Source organism: Cherax quadricarinatus, chromosome 32 (assembly GCF_038502225.1).
Source record: "Cherax quadricarinatus isolate ZL_2023a chromosome 32, ASM3850222v1, whole genome shotgun sequence".
Lineage (NCBI taxonomy): Eukaryota > Metazoa > Arthropoda > Malacostraca > Decapoda > Parastacidae > Cherax > Cherax quadricarinatus.
The window spans coordinates 23,828,845-23,842,534 of NC_091323.1; the positions used below are offsets into that span (position 1 = coordinate 23,828,845).

At 39.9% G+C, this 13,690-nt stretch overlaps 1 protein-coding gene across 1 annotated transcript in view; it reads left to right on the forward strand.

Annotated features, from left to right (window-relative positions):
- Positions 1-1,202: 1,202 nt before the first annotated feature.
- Positions 1,203-13,690, forward strand: part of LOC128690288 (uncharacterized) — a 42,294-nt gene continuing 29,806 nt past the window's right edge. Inside the window, exon 1 of the mRNA XM_053778897.2 lies at positions 1,203-1,861. Coding sequence (XP_053634872.2) covers positions 1,856-1,861 — 6 coding nt within the window. The 5' untranslated portion in view covers positions 1,203-1,855. The remainder of the gene's footprint in view (positions 1,862-13,690) is intronic.

Sequence of the window (13,690 nt, forward strand, 5' to 3'; positions counted from 1 at the left end):
CGTGTGTGACTTGAAAAAGCCCACTGTGTGGGTGAAACGTTGTCAATAAAGGATCACATTATACTGTATTTGTGTTTATATTTCAATTAAAAGGTGAAATATTTGATGATATAAATGCAACGACTGATCAATTCAATTTAGAATAATTCGAGAGAAAAAGCAAACACACAGGATGAATAGAGGAAAAGTGATTCCAGGATTAGTCCTGGTACTGTGACCAAAGGAAGTGGATGACGTAATAAGAGATGGGTTATGTTGGCTACAAAGACTGAAGCTGGAGTGAGCGATATCTTGTGGCATATCCGGCTTTACCTACACAAAGAGCCTAACAGACATAACCTGGGTTTCCGAACGCTTGCAAGTTAGGTTAGGTAAGGTGTGTCAGGAAACAGGACAAGTGTTTCCTGACACGGGTCTTAGACATATGACGACCCGAAGCCGGAGCTTTCGGTCATCTGACTGAGGCCTTCACTTGGCTTACTGGTCTACCCATTTAAAAATTATGGTTATGATTATAACCATTACTGCAGTACGCTTGCAGGACAGGTTAATTAACCCTTCCAGTCGGAGAAGAGAATTAGTAGTGCACGTAAAGTAAAAGTGAAAGTTCACCAGAAATGTATATTTAAGATTCCACAGTGCTTCGCCATATTCCTAAAGAAGTTCAAAAACAATAGGTTCTGGTTTTTGATGAGAAGAGTGATGTAGAATGTAAAGTATGTGAAGGAAAAATGGGATGGAGAAATGTGAAAAATAAGAGATCAACATACACACTGATTGTGCCTACTGCCTCACACTAACTCGCTGACCAACAGGGAAAGAATACCCGGTAGTTCTCACACCCCTTGTCTGGGATTATTTGACCTTCCCAGTAGGTGAGGGTAGGACAGGAGTTACCTGTCTCCCAGTCACCTATCCACCAATTATGTAACCGCCGGTCACCACTTTTCTACCTATTGTAATTTTATATGTAGCATACTGGTCTTCTATATACGAGGGTGAAGTAAACGTTCAAAGCAACACCACTTATGACCGTGAACACTGCAATTACATGTCCCAGACGCTACGGGCACCCACGCACGCACATACAGGCACACGCGCGCACACCCTTATAACAACAAGAGAGCTTCGAGGTGGACTTAGAAAAGCAAGGCCAAGGAGTAAAACGAGGTTGTTGTGGACTGTCTTGTGATAGTCGTAAGTTGGGTTGAGTAGAGAGAGATGGCAGGAAGGGAGAGTGGGAAGGTGGCAAGTATAAGCAAGCCCTGCTGGCGATGTAAAGAGTGAACGTGGTCCACTACCGAGCCAGCACCAGCCCACACCACCTACCATTCACCCACTTGCTCATTCGCCCCTCGGGCTATCACAACCACTCTCGCCTTCACTTCTGCGTCGTCCCCGTCAGCGTCGGCACAAGCTTCGTATCATCTGAGTGTTTCGCTTTTACAATCAAATAAATTACCTACCTGGATAAATTAAAGAAATACCAAAGTGAATGTAGCACGAATGAAAGTAGTTCGTTCATAAAATAAAAGTCATGGTTATGTGAATCAAGAAACCAAAGCGAAAAAGGCAGAGGTGAAACCCAGTTAAAAAAACGGGGTTAAGTTTCCATGGTCACCACATCAGCGCCTTCACCTGATAAGTTGCAGACTGCCACTTCGGGCTTACCAGTGACTGTCTGACCCTCGACTAGAGAACTTCTCCGGTGTACCTCCAAGAGGAACTGTTTGAAAAATATATGTAGTGAGGAAAGAGCAAGTGAAGTGACCAGAAGGTACCGCAGCAAAGAGGCAGCTGACACAGAGACGAGCCATCAAGTGTTACTTCTCTTAAGAGTACCAACACACCAGAGATGAAGGTAAGGAGTGTCAGGTCTTGTTTATATCAGCATCCCACTTATTGTTTCTCCACACACACACACACACACACACACACACACACACACACACACACACACACACACACACACACACACACACACACACACACACACACACACACACACACACACACACGACATATAAAATACTGCGTGGAATAGACAAGGTGGACAAAGACAGGATGTTCCAGGGAGGGGACACAGAAACGAGAGGCCACAATTGAAAGTTGAAGACACAAATGAGTCAGAGAGATATTAGGAAGTATTTCTTCAGTCATAGAGTTGTAAGGCAGTGGAATAGCCTAGAAAATGACGTAGTGGAGGCAGGAACCATACACAGTTTTAAGACGAGGTTTGATAAAGCTCATGGAGCGGGGAGAGAGAGAGGGCCCAGTAGCAACCGGTGAAGAGGCGGGGCCAGGAGCTAAGACTCGACCCCTGCAACCACAAATAGGTGAGTACAAATAGGTGAGTGAGTACACACACACTCACACATACACTCAACCCAGGCAAACCACAAATAGGCGAGTACACATATACACACACGCACACAAACACATACACACACACGCAAACGCAAACACACACACACACACACACACACACACACACACACACACACACACACACACACACACACACACACACACACACACACACACACACACACACACACACACACACACACACACACACACACACACACTCGACCCAGGCAAACCACAAATAGGCAAGTACACATATACACACATGCACACAAACACATACACACGCACGCAAATGTAAACACACACACACACACACAAACAGCAAGCTAGCACTTAAGCTGGGCCAGGAGCTGAGACCCGACCCCTACATCCACATATTTGTGAGCACACCTAAAGGTAGGTTAGAGTTGCGTTAATGCCAAGAACATGACACTCAACCACCAACAACAAATCCCACGTAATATTTTCCCACGTGTTATCTGGAGGAAAGTGGTGCACTTGCATCATGCTGCAGTTGTCCTCAACCCAACAGTGACACAGGTGAAGAAAAGACACAGGTACAGACCACGTTTTCATCGTGACAACGTTTCGGTCTATGGAGAACTTTATTGCCTTGCAGTTTATACATATAAAGAACCGGTTTTAAAACTAAACTTTACCGCATATTTTTCTCACTGACTAATATAAGAACAACATATAAGTATGTTGTATATAAACAAACACCATGGAGGTATGTTGTATAGAAACATCATATACACTTGGTATGTCGTATACTAAAAACGCCTTATAGGTATACAGTACCGGAAAAACATTTAGGTATGTTTTATAGAAACAAATATTATACATATATGTGGTAATGGAAGAACCAATAAAGACTTTTGTGGTACATGAACCAACAGGATACAAATGAACAGATGTACTGTAGAGAAACAAAAAGGACGCATATACAGGAACAAACAGCAGATGTATGTAGTACAGGAACAAACAGAGGTGGTATAAGGACAAACGGAAGTGGAACTGGAACAAAGGGGGGTAAAGTAACAAACAGAAATGGTACAGAAACAAACAGAAGTGTTACAGGAACACACACAAGTGGTGCAGGGACAAAAAGAAGTGGTACAGGAACAAACACGAGGTGTGTGGTACATTAACAAACACGTTATACGCAAGTGTCAACAAGAGTTGTGTAGGAAAGGAAAAAATGCTAAAAGCGTCGAGTAAATGAATTCTTTAAGCGACCTTGAGGACAGGTATCACAGAGACACAAGCTGGAATGATGGGGAGTGAGTGGAACCTAGCTGGGGCAAGCTATTAGGTCTGCTGGGGCAAGCTATTAGGTCTGCTGGGGCAAGCTATTAGGTCTGCTGGGGCAAGCTATTAGGTCTGCTGGGGCAAGCTATTAGGTCTGCTGGGGCAAGCTATTAGGTCTGCTACAGTGTCTCCCTGTTCTATAGTATGTGGAATGTTAAACAAACTGCATTACATTCAAGCAAGCGACTCTCAAGCAAATCGTACAGACAGTCCGGAAACGTACGACAGACAAACATTTCATTTAATATGAGTGGAAGATGAGGCAGGGAGGAGACCAGTCATGATGGAACCTTAAGTACTGTTAATAACACGAACACCAGAGTCATAAGGTGATGCTTCCACTCACGCGACACGCGCCCACCTGCCTCACACGCGGCACGCGCCCACCTGCTTCACAAGTGGCACGCGCCCACCTGCTTCACACGCAGCGCGCGCCCACCTGCTTCACATGCGGCACGCGCCTACCTGCTTCACACGCGGTATGCACCCACATGCCTCACTCCCCACCCATCACCTGTGATGTGTCACCACCTGTATCATACATGTGGCTTCATGGATCATATGCCATCACCTGCCAGGCAGATGGCCGAGTATTACCCTTCGTAGATGGCGGACTATTGCTCTTTATAGCTGGCTAGTTATCGCCCTTTGTAGATGGCTCACTATTGCCCTCTGTAGATGGCTTACTATTGCCCTTTGTATATGGCAGACTGTTGCCCTTTATAGATGGTGGGCTATTGCATTTTATAGATGGCTGGCTGCTGCCCTTTATAGATGGTTCGCTATTGCCCTTTGTAGATAGCTGATTATTGCTCCTTATAGACGGCTGACTATTACCGTTTGTAGATGACTGACTATTGATCTTTATAGACGGCTAATTACTGCCCAGTTAGATGGTTAATTATTGTTCAGGTAGATGGATGCCAGTTTCTGGCATATGATTAAATATTATCCTGGTAGATGGCTAATAATTGCCCTAGTAGATGGCTTATTTTTTTGTCCTCGTTGATAGCTTATTATTGCCCTTGTAGATGGCTCATCATTGTCCAGGTAGAGAGCAAACTCTTTTCCCTGATAGATGGCTCGTTAATGTCCAGGTAGATGTCTAATTACTGACCTGATAGATAGCTTGTTATTGCCCAGGTAGATGGCTTATCATTGCCCAGGTAGATATCTTGTTATTGCCCACGTCGACAGCTAATTATTGCCCTGGTAGATGGCTGACCACCGTTCACGCTTAGCAAGAGAGGCTTGCCTTCCCACCAACATGGAAGGCATGCAAGATAATCAAGTATCTGATATCTGAAGACAGGTTCAGATCTGGTTCACGAAATGTCAAATGTGTCACGTCAAATGTTATGGTGAAAAGGGAAAAGATAGAATAAGTTAGAAAAATGACAGGAAAATGAGAGGAAAGGATGTGATTCCGGGGGATGTGCGCTTTCTCTTTAACTCCCAAAAGAGTAATTTCATCATTTAAACTCCTCTTGATCAGTACTTTATATATGTATAAAGGAATTACGATGATTTCACAAATATGAAGGTATGGGGAATCAACATTTACTGGCAAAGTACCATTGGGACAAGGTTATTGGAAGGGGTGGCTAATATTACATTATATGGGGGTTATTACAATCATCTGTTATCCAACTATATAAGTAATGGAATACTAACTAGACTGACATATAAGTAAACTTACAGATAATTCACAAGTTTTCCTTCAGAGCTTAACAGGACTTTAGTCTCGCCTCTGTTCATGGAGGCTGGATACAGTTTCCTTTCCTCTTGCCATTCCCGTCTTTCTTAACAATTCCGGTGCTCAGTCCCCACCTCAAAGTAACTTATTATATATATCCTGATATAAAAATCAATTTTAGATCAATAAAATTGGCTTTAGGGAACGGGTTTAATAAAATCCCAGGTAAGTACTTTTTAACAGCAGTGGAAATAAAGCGCAGAGGTATATCAAGACTTCTTAATAGATGAGACAGTAAAGCCAGTATTAAAAAAGCTGGACAAAGACTGTAGCTATATCACATTCCCTCTTGAAGCAACTTCACAAGGAGAGAAGGTGCAAAGAAGAGAGTGGGACTGAGAAAGGAAAATGAATGGAGAGCAGGGGTTAAATTAGCGCTAATAGATACAACCCAGGTCATCGTAATCGAACACTGTGTTGTCCCGTCCTTGACATTCCAAGTGTTGCCAACTAATTATAAGCGTTAAATGTTCATAAGGCAAACATCTCAACTATACAAACAGGACCCGCTTATACAGCAAGTTAAGTTTCGGGCTACTGTTGTAAAGCGAAAACCACTGTAAAGTGAAACAGGCTTTTTTCACTTTCAAATACATATGAAAGCCTGACAACATGTTTACACTATTATATATTAAGTGAGCAATAGATCTAGGCCTAAAAAAGATACACATTACTTACCTTAAAATATTTTCGTCCTCAGCTTATAGTTGGTGGTGAATATAGCTAATGTAGGAAGTCTGGAAATATGAAGAATGGGTATAACTGAAAACCGTCGCATTAGCGAAATAAAGTAAAGCAAAACGCTATAAAGCGGGACCCTGCTGTATGTGCTGTACTCTAAAATACAGGCTTCTACCTGTGATATAACAAGCACCTGTACTCTAAAATACAGGCTTCTACCTGTGATATAACAAGCACCTGTACTCTAAAATACAGGCTTCTACCTGTGATATAACAAGCACCTGTACTCTAAAATACAGGCTTCTACCTGTGATATAACAAGCACCTGTACTCTAAAATACAGGCTTCTACCTGTGATATAACAAGCACCTGTACTCTAAAATACAGGCTTCTACCTGTGATATAACAAGCACCTGTACTCTAAAATACAGGCTTCTACCTGTGATATAACAAGCACCTGTACTCTAAAATACAGGCTTCTACCTGTGATATAACAAGCACCTGTACACTAAAATACAGGCTTCTACCTGTGATATAACAAGCACCTGTACTCTAAAATACAGGCTTCTACCTGTGATATAACAAGCACCTGTACTCTAAAATACAGGCTTCTACCTGTGATATAACAAGCACCTGTACTCTAAATATATACCTAGATGTGCAAGATAATAAACAAACCCTACATTAATCATAAAATAAAAATCTTATAGAAATATACAGGAAAATAGTATGAGTAATATATAAAGGAAGAATGCGGTGCCACTAGGAACAACATACTTCAGAATAATACCATTAAGACAAAAAAAGAAAAAGGAAATTGAAGTTAGAAAGAGAACGATGCTTCCATTATAGGCGGAGGCAAAAAGTCACAGAACCAGTCCTAGGTTGTAGACTTTAAGAACGAATAGAAATACAAGATCGGAAAACAAAAAAACAATGAACTGAAGAAAAAAAGACAATGAAATATCTTGGAAAAACAGAATAAAAAGTCGTCAGCAAAATTGAAAGTAACCAAAAAAAAAAAAAAAAAGTTTTATATTATGCAAAAGCTAAGGCAAAACCCACCTTGAGTATTGTACAATTGCCTGAGGGAGAAAGAACTTTCACTGATAACAACAAAAAAGTACCATGAGGAAGGCTTATACAAGATTTCAAAATGCACTCCTGGGCGCACGATACATTTATAGATACAATATATGGATAAATAAAGACACTAAACACATTACTCTAGTGAATACCAAGAATAAGAGTGGAACATATACTAAGATCAATCAAGTAGGTATTAAATACAACACTGGGTAGACACTTAACACAACATGGTGTAGACACTTAACACAACACTTGGCAGACACTTAACACAACACTAGGTAGACACTTAACACTTGGCAGACACTTAACACTGGGTAGACACTTAACACTGGGTAGACACTTAACACAACACTGGGTAGACACTTAACACAACACTGGGTAGACACTTAACACAACACTGGGAAGACACTTAACACAACATGGTGTAGACACTTAACACAACACTTGGCAGACACTTAACACAACACTGGGTAGAGACTTAACACTGGGTAGACACTTAACACAACACTGGGTAGACACTTAACACAACACTGGGTAGACACTTAGCACAACACTGGATAGACACTTAACACAACACTAGGTAGACACTTAACGCTAGGTAGACACCACAACAATTGGTAGACAATTAACACAACACTGGGTAGACACTTAACACTGGATAGACACTTAACACAACACTGGGTAGACACTTAACATTGGGTAGACACTTAACACAACACTGGGTAGACACTTAACACTGGATAGACACTTAACACAACACTGGGTAGACACTTAACATTGGGTAGACACTTAACACAACACTGGGTAGACACTTAACACAACACTGGGTAGACACTTAACACTGGGTAGACGCTTAACACAACACTTGGTAGACACTTAACACAACACTGGGTAGACACTTAACCCAACACTGGGTAGACACTTAACACAACACTGGGTAGACACTTAACACAACACTGGGTAGACACTTAACACAACACTGGGTAGACACTTAACACAACACTGGGTAGACACTTAACACAACACTGGGTAGACACTTAGCACAACACTTGGTAGACACTTAACACAACACTGGTGTAGACACTTAACACTGGGTAGACACTTAACACAACACTGGGTAGACACTTAACTCAACACTTGGTAGACACTTAACACAACACTGGGTAGACACTTAACTCAACACTTGGTAGACACTTAACACTGGTGTAGATACTTAACACTGGGTAGGCACTGAGCACAACACTGGGTAGGCACTGAACACAACACTGGAGTAGATACTAAATACAACACTGAAGTAGATATTAATTGCTACACTGGAGTAGATATTAAGTACAATACTGGAGTAGATATTAAGCACAATACTGGAGTAGATATTAAGTACAATACTGGAGTAGATATTAAGCACAATACTGGAGTAGATATTAAGCACAATACTGGAGTAGATATTAAGTACAATACTGGAGTAGATATTAAGCACAATACTGGAGTAGATATTAAGTACAATACTGGAGTAGATATTAAGCACAATACTGGAGTAGATATTAAGTACAATACTGGAGTAGATATTAATTACAATACTGGAGTAGATATTAAGTACAATACTGGAGTAGATATTAAGTACAATACTGGAGTAGATATTAAGCACAATACTGGAGTAGATATTAAGCACAATACTGGAGTAGATATTAAGTACAATACTGGAGTAGATATTAAGCACAATACTGGAGTAGATATTAAGTACAATACTGGAGTAGATATTAAGTACAATACTGGAGTAGATATTAAGCACAATACTGGAGTAGATATTAAGTACAATACTGGAGTAGATATTAAGTACAATACTGGAGTAGATATTAAGCACAATACTGGAGTAGATATTAAGCACAATACTGGAGTAGATATTAAGTACAATACTGGAGTAGATATTAAGTACAATACTGGAGTAGATATTAAGCACAATACTGGAGTAGATATTAAGTACAATACTGGAGTAGATATTAAGTACAATACTGGAGTAGATATTAAGCACAATACTGGAGTAGATATTAAGCACAATACTGGAGTAGATATTAAGTACAATACTGGAGTAGATATTAAGTACAATACTGGAGTAGATATTAAGTACAATACTGGAGTAGATATTAAGTACAATACTGGAGTAGATATTAAGTACAATACTGGAGTAGATATTAAGTACAATACTGGAGTAGACATTAAGTACAATACTGGAGTAGATATTAAGTACAATACTGGAGTAGATATTAAGTACAATACTGGAGTAATCAACAAAACATTGCAGTAAATACTTTGAATGCTAGAGTAACACTAAAAACAACAGTGCATATGACACCAAAAAAAAAAATTGTGAAAGTACTGAAGACAACGTACTGACAGGAAATTACAAAAAAAAAAATCACCGTGAAATAATGAAGCTAAAGCAAGTTTTGGAACGTAATTTTAATTTAATTAGAGATCTGGTAAAATAGTCGTCACGTCTTTCACAAAAAAAGAAAAAAATGAAACAGCGACAATTAAAAGAAAGCAACTGACTACTTTCTCTGCCACTCTAGTCTTGATGGTGGTAAAATTAGCATTCCTAATTGATGATGAAGACCAACTTGTAGCTGTCTATCGTAGTGATAGCTCTCTAGTGTAGCTGACAGCCAACTGGTAGCTCTCCATCGCAGTGGTAGTTCTCTACTGTGGCTGACAGCTAACTGGTAGCTCTCTATCGTAGTGGTAGTTCTCTACCGTAGATAACAGCTAACTGGTAGCTCTCTATCCTAGTGGTAGTTCTCTCGTGGATGACAGCTAACTGATAGCTCTCTATCGCAGTGGTAGTTCTCTCATAGATGACAGCTAACTGATAGTTCTCTATCGCAGTGGTAGTTCTCTCGTAGATGACAGCTAACTGATAGTTCTCTATCGCAGTGGTAGTTCTCTCGTAGATGACAGCTAACGATAGCTCTCTATCGCAGTGGTAGTTTTCTACCGTAGATGACAGCTAACTGATAGCTCTCTATCGCAGTGGTAGTTCTCTCGTAGATGACAGCTAACTGGTAGCTCTCTATTGTAGTGGTAGTTTTCTACTGTAAATGACAGCTGAGTGGTAGCTCTCTACCGCAGATGATAGCTAAGTGGGAGGGTCAATGAACCGTGGTGCTTCGTCATGCAGAGTTAATGAACCGTGGTGGTTCATGTAGGGTTAATGAACCATGGTGCTTCATCATGCATAGTAAGTGAACAATGGTGCTTCATCATGTAGGGTCAATGAACCATGGTGCTTCATCATGCAGAGTTAGGGAACCATGACACCATCATATAAAGCCAGTAAGGATCACCACCTACTATTACCTGTGGTCATAATAAGCACATGGACCGTCTAACAACATACTTCCAGGTCACACACACACTGCGTGAACCCATAATTCAACTCATATATATATATATATATATATATATATATATATATATATATATATATATATATATATATATATATATATATATATATATATATATATATGCAGTGAGTGTGTGACCTGGAAGTATATATATATATATATATATATATATATATATATATATATATATATATATATATATATATATATATATATATATATATATATATATATATATATAACATAGTGCAACATAATAATAATACATATAAGAATGAATATGCATCTTGTTTTCTCTTCATAGTTGTGATCTGGTATTTTCTTTGTGAGCGCGAGAGTGCACCTGTGCTTACATGGACATGAATACCTGAGTGAAATGGGTTCTTCACACCAATTAACTGAGTAAACGATGACCCCTCATTCGTTTCCTCCCCCAAGCGTCCATTTCCGAATCCGGCTTCGGGGGTGATGGTGAGTGGCCGGCCTCGATCTTCCCATTCACTGTCCGGCTCTAGAGAGTATCCGGGATTTTTGAACATCCGGTCTATCATCAGTAGTCCTAGCTACTTCAATAGGTGGCCGACAGTAAGAAATGACCTGAGAGAGTGCCACATGGCTAGACTCGTGAGTTATCTTTGAGTCACTTGACTCGTGAGTGTTCCTCGAGAGACCTGACTCATTAGTGCTCCTCGAGTGCATAATAAATCTCGGCTGGAGGCAGAGAAAGCGAACAGCTGACAACTAGTATCTGGCATTATATAACAGTGACAACCAATGTCAGGCATGATATAACAGCTGACAATTAGTGCCAGGCATAATATAACAGTTAACAACTAGTGTCAGCCAGGAGTATACTCTCAACTAGTGTCAACTATAGTATAACATCTGACAACTAGGGTCAGCCAGGGGTATACTCTCAACTAGTGTCAACTATAGTATAACATCTGACAACTAGTGTCAGTCAGGGGTATACTCTCAACTAGTGTCAACTATAGTATAACATCTGACAACTAGTGTCAGTCAGGGGTATACTCTCAACTAGTGTCAACTATAGTATAACATCTGACAACTAGTGTCAGCCAGGGGTATACTCTCAACTAGTGTCAACTATAGTATAAAATCTGACAACTAGTGTCAGTCAGGGGTATACTCTCAACTAGTGTCAACTATAGTATAAAATCTGACAACTAGTGTCAGCCAGGAGTATACTCTCAACTAGTGTCAACTATAGTATAACATCTGACAACTAGTGTCAGTCAGGGGTATACTCTCAACTAGTGTCAACTATAGTATAACATCTGACAACTAGTGTCAGCCAGGGGTATACTCTCAACTAGTGTCAACTATAGTATAAAATCTGACAACTAGTGTCAGTCAGGGGTATACTCTCAACTAGTGTCAACTATAGTATAAAATCTGACAACTAGTGTCAGCCAGGGGTATACTCTCAACTAGTGTCAACTATAGTATAAAATCTGACAACTAGTGTCAGCCAGGGGTATACTCTCAACTAGTGTCAACTATAGTATAACATCTGACAACTAGTGTCAGTCAGGGGTATACTCTCAACTAGTGTCAACTATAGTATAACATCTGACAACTAGTGTCAGCCAGGGGTATACTCTCAACTAGTGTCAACTATAGTATAAAATCTGACAACTAGTGTCAGTCAGGGGTATACTCTCAACTAGTGTCAACTATAGTATAACATCTGACAACTAGTGTCAGCCAGGGGTATACTCTCAACTAGTGTCAACTATAGTATAACGTCTAACAACTAGTGTCAGCCAGGGGTATAACATCTGACAAGTCACATGCTCGTTTAACATATATATTTAGTGCACACACTGAGAGTGATTAACATTACATAAACCAGCCTGGAAACTTACTTATCTTTCAATATGGTCATGCTGCAACAAATACTAAAACTCTGAAGAAATACTGACAGTTAAATCCTAATTTTTCCCCCTAAACCCAACAACTTTTGTGGAAATGTAACTTGTGAGGCCTTGGTAAACATTATCCACAACCAGTGGACCTCAGATAAAGGTATCGACTTCTCTATACATAACGGACTCTTTGTATATTTAAGTCTCAGTGTGGTAGTACAACATAATAATAATAATAATAATAATAATAATAATAATAATAATAATAATAATAATAATAATAATAATAGTAATAATAATAATAATTAATAATAATAATAATAATAATAATATGGTAATGTTTTTAATGTTATTACTGATCTGACGCAAATTATGGAAAATACAAGCCATTTAAATTATCTTTTATTTCCTCTGTCTACTTGAGCCTCTTGTGTTTGCTGCTCTAATGAATTTTCTTTCTATGTCTTGCAACCTATAGCATGCGTTTTATACTTCCTGGTGTGTGTGTGTGTGTGTGTGTGTGTGTGTGTGTGTGTGTGTGTGTGTGTGTGTGTGTGTGTGTGTGTGTGTGTGTGTGTGTGCGTGCGTGTGCGTGTGTGTCTGTGTGTATATGTCTTTCCCATTCCCGACTTCGTGTACTTGTTGATTCTATTTCAGTCTGTTTTTTTGCCTTTTGCCTGATATTATCTTGCTTTCACTTTTCACATGACAAGGTCTCTAGTGTTACCCCAAGAGCAGAGTAAAACATGTGAAAGTCTTGCCCCTTCACATCGGGTAAACCCAATCATGCAACCTCACATCAACCTCCACATCTAAATACAACATTCACTTGGTTTGTTGTCGTCTTCGAGACTGATGTTCAAGTATTGATTTAGCGCACTCATGCAAGCTTACTTTCACTGACCGACGCCCCGCCTCACAAAACATACCATATACCCTACCAAGAATTTATATGTATACTCCCAGTCATGTCACACACTCTCAGTAATGTTTCACACTCCCAGTTATGTCGCATTCTCTTTCATGTCACACATTCCCAGTCATGTAACACTTCCAATCACATCACACACACCCAGTCATGTCACACACTCCCACCTCTACAAGACAATCTTACGTGTTATACACGTATATTATAGAATACGATCTTCGGACAACCCTTATCACGTACTTAAAGGCACACACATACATTT